Below are 16141 nucleotides of genomic sequence, written 5' to 3'. Positions count from 1 at the left end.
GAGCCCGGCCCCAGCGCGGCTGCCGGGGCCTCAGCGTTCACCAGCGCAGCCTTCGGGGAGGTTTAACTGCAGCCCTACCAAAACCAGCCCCGGAAAAACGACTTCGCCTCCCTTTTCCTTTTTTTTTTTTTTTTTTTCCCCTCTTTGCCAAATACCTGTTAGTGGGGTTGGGCACCTTTCCCTCGGCTACTTCATCAGCCTGTGCCACAAACAGCAAAATTCTGAGCGGCTTTCAGCGCTTCTTCAGTAGCTTGTGATCTATTCCACACTGAGACCCTCATTCACCTCCTTGCAGAGCCTGGACGGTACCAGCATCCCCAACGTGCTCTCGTACACCACAAAGCACCAGGGCGTTTTTTGAAGCCATTGTGCCACCGTAACCCAGAAGCCTCAGTGGTGCTTATGGGTATCACCATAAAAATCAATGAAATTTAAATCCAGATATAATCAAGTCTATTCTAAAAGTGTTAGTGGAGCAGACTTTGTAAATTGCCTTTAGAAGGCGTTGCACGCGCTCCATTTCTCTGTATTTGTTTTAAAGTACAAATACGAGGCAAGATCCCCGTTTCCCACACATTGTCAGATGCCTCTCTAGATTTTCATTACTGCCATGTAATACTTTATTATTATTATTATGACATCTCTATTAAGCCTTTTACACTTCCCTAGACAGTAATTCCTAGCAGTGATCTCTTTCCAGTTTTTTGAATACTGAAGTTAGCGGCATTTGTCAAATCAACCTTTTGCAGCCTACCTTGTTCCACCTGTTATTTCCAAGTGCGCTGGCAGAGATTCCATAATTGTATCAAAATGCCTGGGGAAAAAAAAAAAAAGAAGAAATTACCACCATCTGTTGATTTTATTCATGTAATTTTCCTTAAGTATTTATTCAGGGTTGCAACACTGGCCAGGTCTTTCCTGGCTCCTAATCCCAGATGTTTCTTCGCTGTAGGATCACAGCCGAGCCTTGCCCCAGCTCACTCACTAGGCTGCTTCCACACACCATTTGCACTCGTGTTGTTCCGAATGCCTTTTCCGAGGCAATTATAGCCAGGGAGTTTCAGCAAGGTCCTGGGATTTGGGAATTCAGTGCATTCCAATGCTTTGCTGCTAACATTAGAAAATCAGTTTAGGACTTGGTTCAATTAAGAGTCTGGTGCTGTGGAATGGAGACCCAATTAACCTGAATGAAAACTTGGCATCAGGAAACACTGAGTGCACGGACATACTGATGCTCCCGCTCCATCCCCCTGAGTTTAGGCATCGCAGTGAGTCACCCCTACTGCCTTGGGATCCTTGGAGCCTCCTCCATAGCCTCCTTTTGAAAAATTAAGCAGATTTAACTAAATTCTTTTAAAATATCTGGGAGGAGGAGTGCCCAGCTGTGCAGAGATAAAATCAGTGATGGAAGACTTTACCTGGGAAGTGAGAAAGCTGGGCTTGATTCCCTCTGCAACTGAAAATGCTGTTCAGGCTCCCGGGGAAAAGCGTGGACCAGCTGGCCACTGGCACGGCCGAGGGCTCGCTGTGCTCCCAAACAAACGGTGTATCAAAGGGAGGTGCCTTCCAGGGAGGAAGAAAAGAAGAGAACCACTGCACACATGCAGCAAGAGGAGCACAACTGCCTGCCTGACCGGCTACACATGCCCTCGGACGCAGACCAAAGGGAAATTCCCTGGGCCATAGGGACAAAAGCCCCAGCATCCCCTTGTCCCCCAGCTGCAGAGACGTAGCGTCTTCTCTCCCCTTTCTGTTGTCTGAGAGCACGGGTCTTTGCTCAGTGTGCAGACCTGAAGGACAAAGGCTGCCAGCTTAAAAAGATCCAATTTACAATCCAGCAAAGCAAACTCAGCATGGGGTTTTTTATGTGTGTTTCAGTGTTGTGGGTTTGCTCTGTGAATTTTATTATGTGTTTATCTCAACTAACGTGCTCAGATTAATATTACTTGATCTACGTTTCGGCATTACTCTTTCACAAGCAAAAATCATTTGACTAAATGCTTTTCGAAAGAAAATTAATTAACCTATACCAAGATACAAATACAGCAAAGATGTAAATCCAAGTAGTCTAGGATTAAGTAGCCATTAAATAAGACCCAAAAAAAGCTGCTCTTCACCAATAAAAGACAAGTTTAAACACCAACTAATTACCAGTTTGGAGACACAAGCCCTATAAATAAATATATATAAATAAAATATATACATATGTAAATGCATGCAAGTGCATATATATATATGAGAATCCTAGTAGGGTAATGGACTGATAGACTGGGTAATTCCAATGATTGAAGACTTGTTTATGAAAAGCAATGTTGCAGACACTTGCGTGCCAAAGCTGGAGTATTTTACTTGGGACCTCAATACGTACCTATTAGAAATTTTAAGGCTTGTTGACACAAACCAATCCATATCACTTAGATTACGGATATTGGCAGTACATTTAAATATCTGACAAGTTTTTCCATCTCCCCTCTCATTTATATTTGTATTTATGAAAGAAAAGTAGTATGTCAGAATAGTAATCATATTGCTCTGTCATAGCTATCAGGTCAAATGCTCTCTCCAGCTTTTTCATACATCACATGGCAATGCTGTCAATGTTATCTATTTTAAGCAAGGCTCCCTTTGCCATGCTGATAATGCTGTGTGTCTTCAAAACACACTTGAGACCTTTTGTTTCCACCTAGGCCATTAAAAACTAATTGTCTGGGCTCTTCACATGCTATTATATTCTGTATTATATGATGTCTGCGAAATCTGGAACAATGCATTTCAAATTGTCTGTCGGGTTTTAACCTCCTTCTTCAATAGGTTTCATGTAAATAAATAGCATCGTGAGTACAACTATTATTGAAACAGAACTACAAGCTGCTTACATTTTAAAATTGTTTTGAAACTGAGCTTAAAACAAAACAAAAAACCCCCACCAAACCCACTCACATTCTGTCAACCCTTCTCTCCACTTCGTTCTCTCTATTTGTTTGCCTCCAGCCCTCAACCTCAACCACTGTTTAGGAAGAACCTAAGGTAACTACAATATGTAATAAAGCCCATTGCTAAAGCAGCAGCATATATGCTTAAATGGCTTTTTGCAAAGCTCATGCTGTGAACACTGGCCTTTTTTTGGTTGGTTGGTTTTTTTCAAAGATTACCAACGTTGCTTAACTCTACAGCCATGAATTTGGTGAACTGTTTGAGATGCAGTAAGAATAGAAAATACAACCACCTGAATTTAAATTGAACTTCTGTAATTTAAAAGTAGAATTCTCTATGTATGCTTTTATTAGTGTAGAAGTAAGAATGAAAAGCAGCGAGTGCCCTCCCTCCTCCTGCCGTCTCCCCGTGCCACCAGTCAGGGTTCGCCTCTGCGGGTGCTGGAAGCAGCTCTTGCTGAAAACACCTGAGCTGAGGCAGAAGTCTGTATAAATGGGCCACTGGTTGAAACAGCACTTCAGGAACTACTAAAAAAGCACACTTAAGAGCAGAGAGGGGGAGGAGAGCCAGTAACTCACATCCTAGAGTATTCAGTGATTTGGAGGTTTGGGTCCCCAGTTATCCATGATCACTGATCTTTCACCCCTTCTCTCTAATCTTCATCAGGCCTTTGAGACACCAAATGCCAGTGAAAAACAAAAGAACAACAAAACAAGGGATGGAGGAAAAAAACCCCACCACACTTTGAGGCTATTGTGAGGCAAATGTGCTCCCAAGTTAAGATGTTTGCATGGCATGGTTCATAGTAGGACAGAAATAGTGTATCCTGGGGATTTAAGAGTCTTTGGAAATGGGTAACACCATAAAAACGTTTGCCAACTGGAAGTACTTCTAGGGTTGGCTGGAAAACAAGAATTTTGTTTTGTAATTTGTTTTGCTCCACATCAGGACAAAACTAAGACCTATTGAAATTTTGTGCAAACAAAACAAAACCCATAGATGTCCCAGAATGGCCAGCAGGTCAGTAGTTACCACTTACCTTGGTCATCTACATCCCAGGTCAGTGTCCTAACTACGGAGCTGTCTTGCAGTCTGTCTCTCACTCTGTTCATCCAGGAATGCTGCGAAATCTTCCAAAAATTGCCATCAGAATGATACATTCCTGCCAAAACATTATATTGTTGACCATGGCAATTAGCAAAAGAGTCAAAAAATTCCCAAACTGTTCCAAGAATCATTTTACAATTCTTTAGTCACACCCCTGCCCCCGCCAATGCTGCTTTCTACAGCCCTGAAATCTATTAAACAGTAGCCCATAAATCTATTGAAAAGTTCATATTAATCTGAGTAGGTAGTTTTTTGATGAGGAAGGTAATAATGGAACTTCCCAGAACATTTTAGCATCATTCTGACATAAGAAGTGTCCAAAGAGTGAGCATTAGTGTAATTAAAAAGTTAATTCTCTAATGGGACTGCCCCCTCCACCCCTTACCTCTGTTCTGGGGATGACTGGCAGTGTCCTCCTCTCTCGCCATCCCAGCGCTGACGGTGCCACCTCCTCCTCCTCCTCGCAATACAGCCGGTGCCGAAACAGCAGTCGCTGCGGGGGAGACGGCGGCAGAGCCTGAGCGGGACAAAGCTGCCAACTCAGGGGCTTGGTCCCAGCTCCTCTTTGTTGCCTTCTGCAGCACCGAGTGTGAAGCGTCAGCTAAGCCCAAGCCAGCTTTTTAGCTTGTCCTCTGCTTCGTGCCTGACCTAACACAGTGAGGAATTGACCTTCCATCCATTGTCACCAGTGAAAAGTACACGCAGAGAGACCGCTGCTCAGAGGAGGACAGTTGCTAGAGATGTTCCCGAAATGGTGTCCTCACCAGTCGTATCTATACTGGTGTGGACAGGAACACACCGTTTCAGTCTTCCCATGGCTTCGGAACCCTAACCCTGGGCTTTGGATCAGGTCAGGGGTGCTGGGCATCAGGGCTTATTCAGTGTATTTTCTGTGGGGAGCTCCTGGTGGCCCATTTTGTAACCATCTCCCTGGGGGAGCAAGATGAGAGGAGATTCCCCAGGAAGAGCAAAAGGAAAACTGAACCATCCGCTGGTAACTGCTGGAAGTGGCCAAAGGAACTGAGTAGAAGTAAAGGAAAGGCCCAGTGCCCTTCCCCTAAAGGCTTCCATTTTAATTCAAGATCCTTATAAAACAGAGCAGAAGACACTAAGAATGTTGAATTCTGTGAAGTTTCTCAGGCATTTTTTAAAAAGGTGCTTGCAGAGAAAATACAGTTTATCTCAATTCAGTGAGGAATTAGAAACAATACTTTTTTTTTTTTTTTTTACTGTTAGCAATGTTCTTTCTCCTAATGACGATGGGTAGTCACGTACTTTAAATTCACACAGAATCTCATTACAAGAGACTTGACAGAGTAAATTTGTCACAGTTTTCAGCTTGTTTTCAATGTAAGTTGAAATACAATCATTTGAACTCTAGCCACAGTATTGATCGATTGCTATACAGTTTAGGCATTACATTGTCTAAAGCATACGTTCAGTGCTTGAACTCCTGTCAGAAAACACTATTGCTTGTGTTCCACGTTTCTTGAACAGCTCAAGTGTATGACAAATATTAAGCTATTTTTAACTCCATGCATTAAAGATTGCAAGATCCACATACAGTAAATAATCAAACAAGGTTAAATGGGTAGACAAAAGGCATTCTTTTTCCCTCCTTATTTTGCAACTTCTTTGTACACTGAGTTATGGTAAGCTTTTCTTTGCAAGCAGTTCTGCTATTCTTATAAACTGCTCTTTGGGCCTTACCATTTCCTCCTTTTCAGCACCTATGTTAAAGATATGTTCTCTTTATGGGAAGTAGAGAATGTAATATGATAGCTATTTTTGCAAGTTTTTAGAATAAAATTCCTTGCTAGCATCCAACAGTTCACTATCCCCCCCACCACCTTTGGTAGGTGTTGCATTTTAAGGCTCCAGGTTTTCCAGGAGAACATTCCAAGAATGAAAATAGATCTACACCATGAATCTGAAATATTTATGATATTTGAGGTCAGAGCTTTTTGATCGTGAAAAATGGAAAAGACTGCTGCAGAGACCTATGGGGGAAGAGATTGGTATGATACAGAGTCCTTAAATCTAGTTACCAACAGCCATCAAGCTTCAGTCAAACGTGTCGCAATCTTTTAAGATCGAGAGAGCAAGCTGACTGCAGGTTTTCAAGTCTTTAACAAAAAAATCCCTGGCCTAGCTAAGTCTGATTTCCTTCTGGCACAGCTCTCCACAGCTGGTGCACAGCTTTCCTCTGTCCCGAAAGGAAAAAAGAGCAGTTCGCGTTCACGGAGATGAGAGGAAGGTGGGCACGGCCAGAGGCACTGCCCTCAAGGACAAGTTGTCCATCCCTCCGTGGGGACAACTCCCGGGACAAGCGAGGGAGGAGCAGACGCAGAGTTGGGAGTTTGGGAACAAGGAGCAGATGGGGCTCCAGCACACCTGTGGCCAGCCCAGAGAAAGGACGGACTGGGCCAGGAAGGGGCTGCGGAGGGGAGCGGGGCAGGATGGAGGCTGACCACCCACCCCAGCACTCAATCCACCCAAGTGTCACAGCCCTCGGCTGCCACACGCCTGTTTCCCAGTGAAAACGCCAGAGCGGGGAAGGAGCAGGCGATGCTTCAAGCAGCGCACTTCACTGAGGCCAGGAGCGGCCAGGGCGGCACGGGACCGAGCCCGGGGTCCAGCCCTGACCTCGTGCTTCCAGCAGCGGCAAAGCTCCCCGGTGCTCAGCCCACAGCCTCTCCAGGGCCCGGCGGGAGCTCAGCCCTCCGGGACATCACCCCAGCTTATTTAAGTCAGTAGCCCAACACCTGGCAAGCCCACGCGGGCTGGCCACTGTGGGATGAACAAGCAGAGCGCTCAACAAGACTTCCCAGTGCTGCAGCCCCACCTGCATAATCGTTGCCATTGAGAACACCTGCAACACGCGCCCCATTTCTGACAATGGCAATGAATCTCCCTGGGTTGTGTAGACAAACACCCAGACCGAAGGCACTTGGCACAGCAAGCCCAACCAGCGGAGGTCCCATGCCCCGGTGAGTTATCACAGCACGTTTAAAAGCTCTCGCTGCAGTTAAGCGATCAGAAAAACGTGGAAACCAGGTAGAAACGTCAATTAACTCCCAGGGTTAGATCTTGATTTGTCACTTCTACACTGACAAGAGATGAAAATTGCAGCCTTACTCCACTAAGGCACTCTGATATCTTTAAATCAGCAGAAAGAAGCAACCATAAAGTGCAGCATTAATTTAGGAACTGACCTGAAAGCAGCGCAGCACTGTAACCAGTGCACTCTTTGCCTCATCCTCCCCTTCCTAAAGTACTGCCTCACCACAGTTCATCAGGTCAGAGTGTGCTGGCTCCTTCTACATGCTGTGAAAGTCATTAAAAAAAAAAAAAATTTAAAAAAATTTAAAGTTCTCCAAGATGCCTACAGGAAGAAGAAAAATACGGGTGTTGAAGCTGAACACAGCATCAGCTTTTCACTTTTTGAAAGGAACAGATTTTAGCATAGTAACAAAGACAGAGTTGCTAAAACTGATGCCAGTATCTGCATGTTGATTTTAGGAGTTCGGGGCTTCTGTGACAGTGAAGCCCTCAGTCATTGCACTGGAAAAGGTGGTCAGCGTTTTGGTATGGACTGCAGTCAGAAAAACAAATTGTTGATGTTAGGTAGTTTTTAAAATCCAGCTCACATCATCCGCAAATCAGCTGCTACATCCCTCATGCAGTTCACGAAGATGAAAAACCCCAGGACAAAACCCTCAGCACGCTTTGAAGCGTGCACTGAAGCCCCACCAACAGGCGACGGCCCGGCAGGGAGGAAGATGGAGCAGCTTTTTCGGTCAGCGGCCGCTGCGGGATGCTTCCCCCTCTCCGTCCAGGGGCACCGCTCGTCCCGCACCCCGCAGCGAGCGCTCGGTGGTGTCCCCTCCGGCAGAGCAGCGGAGAGGACCTCCACCTGCCTTCCCTTGGCAGGGGGAAAGCACAGCCTGTGGGGGCCGCGCAGCACTGTGTACCCCGTCACGGATATAAGGTAGGAACGTTTTGGTCAAGAACAAGCAGAGATATTTATTAGATCTGTAAGTATAAAGAGAGTCCTGAGAAGCTACACCAGACTGGAGGACAGGACGTGTACACCAGCTCTTGTGCTGCTCTGCCAGGGCTACACCCCCAGGTTTACACATGTTGCTGGGACAAATGCCACTATGCACAGAGCAACACACAGCAACAAATGTGGTGGAAAGGGGGACACCTTTTTTTTTTTTTAAAAAAAAACAACAACAACAAACAAACAAAACAAAAACCAAAAACCAACCAACAACTCTGTCTCCCAAGTCTGACAGCTGGCAGGCACTTTGGTGTATCGTGTTATAGGCCACCATCCCCAAGAGGACCATGTTCCTGGACCTCTAAGCAAGCAGTCTGGCTGGTACAGAACAGGTTGACCCAGTGAGCAGATGTCCCAAACCCCTTGGAAGATCCCTTTTGCAGACATCACACAGCTCTCCACCACACAGGATCTGGAGGTAGCGAGACAAGTCCATACCCAGTGAGAAACCGCACTTTCCACATAGAAGGTCCCAGCTTCGCCTCCACAAGTACCAGAAGTCCCTCTTGCAGTCTCTCTTCTACCGTGACAGGCCGAGACTGACGTCAACCATGTACAGCTGTGCTTTGCTTTTCCTGGCATGCTTCGGCTTGTGTCTTGGCACGGTTTCTTGGTTCAGGCACTAGAACTGTGGTGGTTTTTTTCCTTAAACTGGGGATAAAGCAAATGTACTATTCCCAGGTGAGAGCATCTGTCACAGTACATCATTAATTCTACATTTGATAAAATGCTTACTTTTCCCACACAAATCTTAGCTCTAAAATGCGAAAATGTATTCTGTGTTTTAGAAAGATTTAACTTCTCTCTATATAAATGGAACAGCACCGGTAACATCTTTGTCTCCCTTCTCCTACGCCAACCACTATGCCAAGGCTGATCTTTTTTGCACAGCAGACACCTTGCCCTGCAGGGAAGAGAATTCTCCTTGTCCCTCCTTACCAAAATAGTTTAATCCAGGTAAATAAAAAAATTCTGTAAGCCTTGATATGGATTTTTCATGGAAAATTCCAGCACAGAAGGCCCACAAGGAAAGTTACAGACAAGTGGGAGGAAGCCTTTAGTGCCTTCACTACAGCAACACTAACTTGAGTTGCTGGCCTCGGGCTGCTTTAGGCAGCTGTCCCCAGGACACCTGTCAAAGTGCAACATATTCCTAACCAATAATAAACAAGCCTTCTGCATATGAAAAAGGGAAATCCAAACAAAAAGCAACCCCCCTCCCCCAAATCTAAAGTAACTGGTTTTTGCCTAGCCTTCCTCCTGTAACTGGCAGGTGGTCATACCTATCAACAGGATATCTGAATCAGACAGTGCTACTCATGCGCTGAGGAGTCATTTTATTTATTTTTTACATGCAGGGCCTCCTCTTACTAGGTGTCTGATATATGGTCAGGCACTGTTCGAATGACAACACCCCAGATCCACATTGGCTGTGTACAGTGCAAATCCGCCAGACACATGAATAATTCAACTGCAACTATGGAACTGCTTGTGCCCTCTCCATAGTAATAAATGCAGCGACACCCTTAATGCAGCAGATTATATATAAGCATTCCAAATCTCTTTAGAAGATTAGATTTTATGGGGGTACTAGAGGAACACTGATTAATAAACATGCTGGAAAAATAGCATAGGAGGTAGGGGTGTTATCTTCACATACATCACTTGGAAACTCTCCCCCACTGCCCAAGCCTTGATATCTTGAAGGGAAAAGCAGCAACAAATTTTCTCCTGTGACTGTCCAGACACTTGAAAATGAGGTTAAATAACACAGACCACAGACAGTCCTTCACTGGCTATCACTGAGTTTTTCCTTCTCTGCTCCCAGGTGCACCCCCTCTAGCTCCCAAGAGGACTGTTCAGAACACTGCTATTTCTGCTATTTTTGAAAGCATGGACCCTGACTACACTCAGTAGCAACTACACATTAGAAAAGCACAGTGCTGCATGACTCAGGGATAAGTCAAGGGATAAGAAATTGCTAAGAAATTATTTCTCATTATTATCTTCCACTCAAATTTCTTGATTCAAGTTTGCCTAATTAAAAAAAAAAGTTAACATTTCAAATAGTTCAGTCAAAGCCTGGACTAAAAATACTTCATCAGCAGGGCATGAATGTGAATTTTGTTTAAAATAATCCCTGGATGTTTTGATATGCAAGAGGAAGCTACTAGCAGCAGCACCAATGAAAATGACCTTGTCTAGCACATTGGTGAGTGCCCTGGAGTCCTAGCATTGGACAGACTTTTTTACCCTGCCAGTAGCTTGCTTGGATAATCTTCTTTACCTAACATGGGATAAAGAGGATATTACTGGGGTGTTTTTATGGTTTGTGGTTTTATCCTTTAGTTGGTTATCCCTGCTTTATAGACAGGGAGAGCCAAGAGTCCAATTTTAATTCATACTAAATTTCCTCAATCAAGTCTGTATCCAAACTCGGAAGAGGCCAGTGGTTCCCAGAGCCCGGCCCTGGAAGAGCCCCTGGAGAACTGCGCGCTTCCTTCCCGCAGGCCCTGCATCCTGCGGCACCCAACTAGTCCTAGCACAGCTAACAGACTGGTACCCAACACTGCGGTTAGAAAATTCAGTTCTTCAGAGACAGCAGAGTAAAGCCCTATAGAGTACATGGAGCTGTTTCCAACCTAAAGTTGTGTCGTTCTTCTACGTACACAGTACTTTTCAGAAGATGCTACAGTGCAAAGAAGAGATCAAGTATTTAACGTGACCATCTTCCCTAATATCCAGTAAGATGCCGTGACTCCGTAGGTCAGCGTTTGAGAAAGGCACCGCAAATTCAGCCAACACGGCCAGAATTGTTATTAATCACCAGCATGACAGATTGTCTCTCTCCTCCAACACTTGTACTGGCAAATGCTGGAGATGTGAAAACTCAAAGTGAAAAACCTAACCAGCCACTTTAAACTCACATTGCACACTGAACTTTCACCTCTGGCTCTGTCCCTGTCTATCTGTAGAGCTACCTCCCCTCTCGCTCTCCACTGTCCAGATGTCCCCGGCTGTCCTCATCTCTGAGCACTGCAGCAGCCTGGGACCTCTGCAAGCAGGTTGCCTCACTTTCCATTTGTTTTAAATACTGATGCCTGTTCCATCATATAAATACATGTGAAAGAAATATGGATGTGTGTGCACCAGGCACCTAGGACTAAAGAGCTTCAGGCAATACTCTATATCAGAAAATTATCACTAACAGCCACTCATTTTGCAGTTGTAACTGTCACTAGTTACTTCCATTCATACGGCATCTTCAGTCCAACAGACTGATTCACTTGAATCATTGCTGAAATACTGTCCCTCCTGGGCTGCAGTTATTTAACAGCCCAGCATGCATCACATACACAAACCAGTTTAAAGCAAACCTGAATGCATTCAGGCAACTGAGCCTTTGACTTCCTATTAAAAACTAACAATAAAAACTAATCAGATCCCACTTTTCCTATGTTTTTTTGCAGCACTGGATCTGCTCAGATTCTCATCAAGTATAATTAAGAGACCTAGCAACTGGTATCCATTCAGTCTGCTCTGCAGAGCTACTGTACCATGCAGTACCTACCCTGCAAACTTGGCTGTTATTTCTACACTAGAAATATAGAAAAAGAAAGGCATGCCACGTGGCTGGAGTAGGATGAGGAAGACTGGGTCTGAGAAGTAAAAAATTACAGAGAAACAGGAGAGCAGAATCTGGCAGACTTAAAGGACAGAAGAGAACCTCAGAGAAATTTTTTAACCCAGAGAGGAAACATGTCCGAATAACTAATTACTATCCAGGTCCTTAGATTACCTGGAGGATTTCAATCCCATGAATAAAGGAGTTCTTTTCCAAGGATGAAAGGGCACTGTAACTTCCTAATCACTCTTACACTTGACATAACAACTAAGATGAGAGTATCAAGAGGTACAGGCAGAGAAAACAGTTCTCTGGGTACAAAGCTGAATTCTTCCCCATAAGGCTAGGGGATAACATACCTCCTTCTGCAAGACATGCTCTAGGAGGTTTGCACGGGCATGACTGATGTCACGTCCAAGGAGAATACACCAGTTCCCTGCTGTACTATTTTAGGATCCAGTTCAGTACAGGAAAAACACACCCAGACAAACAACTGTTAACAGCCTCAGTACCTCGGTGTTCCACCCAGTATTGACCTGGACCAACTCTCTTCACCTGTGAGCACACGACTGGAGATACCCACTGCTGCATTAGTATACCTTTGTTACTAATAGGCAGTAAGAGAACTAAAACACTCTTTTGTTTGACTTGAAAACATTCTATTTAATTTATACAAATAACTACTAAATAGAAAAAGTAGATTAAAACAAAATAGTTATTCTTCTGGCAGAGTTTAAATGCATATTATATAGCTTAGAAGAAATAAAATGCATTTTCCCCACAGCATTCATGACCTAAAATTCTAGTTAGTTCCTCCATTGCTTTCCTTTTCTAGATCGGTAAGATACTAGACACAATGTCATGTGGGTAATGGCTATATATATGTTCCGTATTTGAACTGAAAATATGTTACAGACCACACACCTACAAATGTGAAGCACTTAAAATGTGACTATCGAGTTGTAATATGGTAATACAGAAAACAATTTATGTTTCAGGTTATATTGTGTTACAAAAACATCTGTGTAAGAAATCATGAAAGAGGCCACATAAAAATAAGCTTTAACTTTATGCACTTATTTTACAGTTTAAAAAACTGGCAAGTGCACTAGTAATAAATAATTTGCAAGTTTTGTATAAACGAGAAATTCCTAATGTTCAGCATTATTGTAAACATCAGTACACATGTAAAACGCAGCTAAAATCTGACAGTTACATTTTCAGTTTACCAAATTCATTTCCTATTATTCAGGCATAGATCAATGTAGTATACAGCCAATCATATTTTTGGCAAGTCATGTCATTAAAATTAACAGTGACAGTGCAAGTAAGGAATGCAAAGAATTCCTAGTGCAATAAAGAAGAGAAGCACAGGCAATATTGCTGATTAAAATTTACCACTTCCATGTGTTCACCCTGGGAGTGATTAGGAGAATTAAAAAAAAAAAAAAGGAAAAAAGAAAAAAGCTGTTCAAAGCCATTATTTAATGCCCTGATCTTGTCTTAGGATTTCTCTGTCTTCCTTCAGGCCACTACCTTTGCAACAGTACATCCAGCGTGAGTCCTTATAGCTTGACCATTTGTGAAATGCCCATTGTAGTCACTGAGCAAAGTCCATATGGTTCCGATGTCTCCCACACAGATGGCTTGGTAAGAACTTCTGCCTCTATAAGTAGCCACATGGGGACCAATCGTATAAACTGTCTGGCCAGACTACTTCTGAAGCAGACAAATGCCTTCCTATCAGGAGAGCACCACAAGAAGAAGGTCAACAGTCAGCTTTCAGTTTATCTAAGGAATTATCAATTTTGGTCAAAGTCTTTTTGATTCGCAGGGCTGTTAGTCTCGCTGATGGATTTTGATACCAGCATTCTTTCATCAACTTGGCAAGAGATGTTAATGTCTGGGAAAAGAATAAAAAACAGAAAACACGCACGTAAGTACACAAATCACAAGGCAAGAAAGCGCTAGATTGGCTTAAGCACTAACACAGTAAGGTATTATTGCCTTCTTAGTTTTCAGAGTCTACAGAGAGTTTACTGCTATCTATCAAATATACAGCTTTCAAATGTTGGAAAAAAACCCAAGTTTGATAACTTGGTTAAACCAAGAGAGTAACTAGACAATGGGCTGACTGGAGCGACAAGCTAGCATAATTTTAAACAATGGAGTTTTCTTTTCTTCCTAATTAAGAAAACACAACAAAATCTCTTTTCAATGAAACTGATTTCCACAAGATCAATGAAGGAAGCCAGAGAAGGTACAGATTTTCTGCCTGTGATTTCAACTGTAAATGGCTGGGATTCACAGCTGGCTGGTGCAGCAGCACAAGTCATGGCTCTACAGCTGAAACCTTATAGATGGGACCTCACGTCCCTGCTGGCCCTAGCCAGCCATACAGATTCAAACCGACCTCCACAGCTTTAGTAATAAGGAACAAAACAGCTGGTCAATCTGGAGAGTCCAGACTGATTCTGAAGAAGAAAAATAAACTTCAGCACTAGCCTTTCAAAAAGAACAACAGTCCCTTATCCTGTAGTCAGGAGAGACACCAAAATACTGTTCTAAATCTGCATGCTTATAAGCCACAGAAAGTCCTACTCAGGCTACCTTCCCCTTAAAGAAATTTCCGCTTGGAGAGAGACCAACATAGGAAGAGCAGCTTTAAAATAGTTATTGTTAAATCATGCTACTAGAAAGCTAATCTGTGAATAGCTCGGACTTGACAGTTTTAAGTTTGCTCATTGCATTTCCTTCCTGCTCCAACATAAAGGTCCACACCAGCATGCTTCTGAAATCTGTACAGCTAATGCTCCTGACAAGTAGCATTGAGATCATTTCAATTTCAAGTGATAACTGAAAGTAACTTTCATAACTTTGTTTCAAAAGAAGAAAGGTCAGCTTGTATCTTCTGCAGAGCACCCACAGGCACACCCACTTACAGGGTCTGAGAACCATCTGTTGGGAATGTTCGGCCTTTGCTGATCTACACAGACCACTTTTCTCATGTCTTCAAAACTGGGATCGTTTGGAACCAAGTCATAAAATGGTGGTTTATAGTCTTCCACAATACCTGGTGAGACACAAACAAGAGAGGCATTATTTAATGACTGTGTCAGTGCAACAGCATTTCTGCACAGAAAGAGAGAACGCATGACCTAGCCATCTACGAAACACAAAAATCTTTTAAGAGTTAACACCACAGTGTCAAGCAGCTGTTAAACAACAGAATAGCACTATCATACAAACAGCTTTTTCTACCCAAAATGTTAATTGATTGGCTCATATTACAATTCCACAAAGTAAGAACTATATCCATTTTGCAGATGCTTGAGCTGAAATGACGAGAAATAAATTCACTTGGCAAAAGGCCATCTTTTATAATGCAGGGAGGTTTACTGACTACCACAAAACTGGGATTTCTGCTAGCAAATGTAAAAAATTTAACGTCTGCATTGTGTTTTTTTAATAGGCTTACCACACACTTTGCATGGTTTTACGAGTCCTGAAAGAGTCCAATAAGCATGTCAGCATCTACAGACCCTCATGCTGGTGCTTCAAATACTTTTATTTCTTGTTATTAAAATAGTAGAATACCTAGGGTAACTGGCACTGCATGCCATCACAAAGCTAAACACCTGAGAGCCTGTGGCACCCAGTGTCTGAATGCATTTTCTAGGATTCTGCATTGAAAAATGATTTTATGTGTGTGCTCTCACAACTTGTCATCCAGCTAACATAAAACTGGCAGGCTAAAAAGCCTTTTGCCTACTAAGGCATGCAATACGGCACTACTGTTTCATCAGTGGATTAAGCCCACAAATGATCTATAAGGAGCTCAACTTTCTTAGACACTTTAAAGCCAATTTAAAAACTGGTGTTCAAAGACAGTAATTTGGGTCAGCAGCTTGGAAAAACACTGAGGGAATGAGGCCCTCTAGGTACAGTAGAAACATGGGCAGAACAATCTTAAAACTGCTTTTTAGCAGACTGGCAGCTCTCCCATAGTCAGACGTACATGAAATCCAGGAGAATTTCTGTTGCTCTGGATATACTGAAGTTGAAAAGAGGTTCTCAAACTTTGCTATGATGATTGAGTTTTAGTTTTCTTGTTCGTTGGAGATAAAGATCAAAATCCCACAGATAATTTAAAAAAACCCAAAAATCTCTAAATCCCTATCTGTGGTGACCAGTTGAAAAGGGAAATGGTCTTCAGGAAATTACAACTCCCTTAGAAAACAGTGGGACAGTTCAAAGATCCGGCTACCCAAGCAGGTTACCATAACAAAGTAACCAGCAGACTGCAGAGTTTGCCCTATGGTATTCTGACATGGATGCATGCAGAAGGACAGACTATATTTGATGCTGCATAAATAAGCATCACCCACCCTCCTCCTGCGAGCAATTCA

The 16141-nt window shown here is 43.2% G+C and overlaps 2 protein-coding genes and 1 long non-coding RNA gene across 8 annotated transcripts in view; all 3 read right to left on the bottom strand.

The window, feature by feature from the left end:
- The window catches only part of ACVR1C (activin A receptor, type IC), a 33136-nt gene extending 31267 nt beyond the window's left edge, over positions 1 to 1869 (bottom strand). The window contains exon 1 of the mRNA XM_010563049.1: positions 1419 to 1869. Coding sequence (XP_010561351.1) covers positions 1419 to 1704 — 286 coding nt within the window. The 5' untranslated portion in view covers positions 1705 to 1869. The remainder of the gene's footprint in view (positions 1 to 1418) is intronic.
- A 1650-nt stretch (positions 1870 to 3519) lies between these two features.
- Positions 3520 to 4498, bottom strand: LOC104829035. The gene is made up of 3 exons (XR_774079.1): positions 4427 to 4498; positions 3974 to 4096; positions 3520 to 3602 (listed from the first exon to the last, which is right to left on the bottom strand). It is a non-coding gene; the product is annotated as an uncharacterized LOC104829035 (long non-coding RNA).
- Positions 4499 to 5325: 827 nt separating this feature from the next.
- ACVR1 (activin A receptor, type I) overlaps positions 5326 to 16141 on the bottom strand; it is a 72969-nt gene continuing 62153 nt past the window's right edge. For 3 of the 6 annotated variants that reach the window (XM_010563046.1, XM_010563045.1, XM_010563047.1), the window contains exons 9-10: positions 14675 to 14805; positions 12375 to 13635 (exon numbers count right to left, since the gene is read on the bottom strand). In XM_010563046.1, coding sequence (XP_010561348.1) covers positions 13501 to 13635; positions 14675 to 14805 — 266 coding nt within the window. In that variant the 3' untranslated portion in view covers positions 12375 to 13500. Of the gene's footprint in view, positions 7369 to 8346; positions 8759 to 12374; positions 13636 to 14674; positions 14806 to 16141 lie in introns of those variants that run through there. The other 3 variants (XR_774077.1, XR_774078.1, XR_774076.1) reach the window with 3 other exon arrangements.

Source organism: Haliaeetus leucocephalus, unplaced genomic scaffold (assembly GCF_000737465.1).
Source record: "Haliaeetus leucocephalus isolate CR32 unplaced genomic scaffold, Haliaeetus_leucocephalus-4.0 Scaffold163, whole genome shotgun sequence".
NCBI classification, from domain to species: domain Eukaryota; kingdom Metazoa; phylum Chordata; class Aves; order Accipitriformes; family Accipitridae; genus Haliaeetus; species Haliaeetus leucocephalus.
The sequence above is the reverse complement of the archived record's forward strand: the minus strand, read 5'-3'. Positions and strand labels throughout refer to the sequence as shown.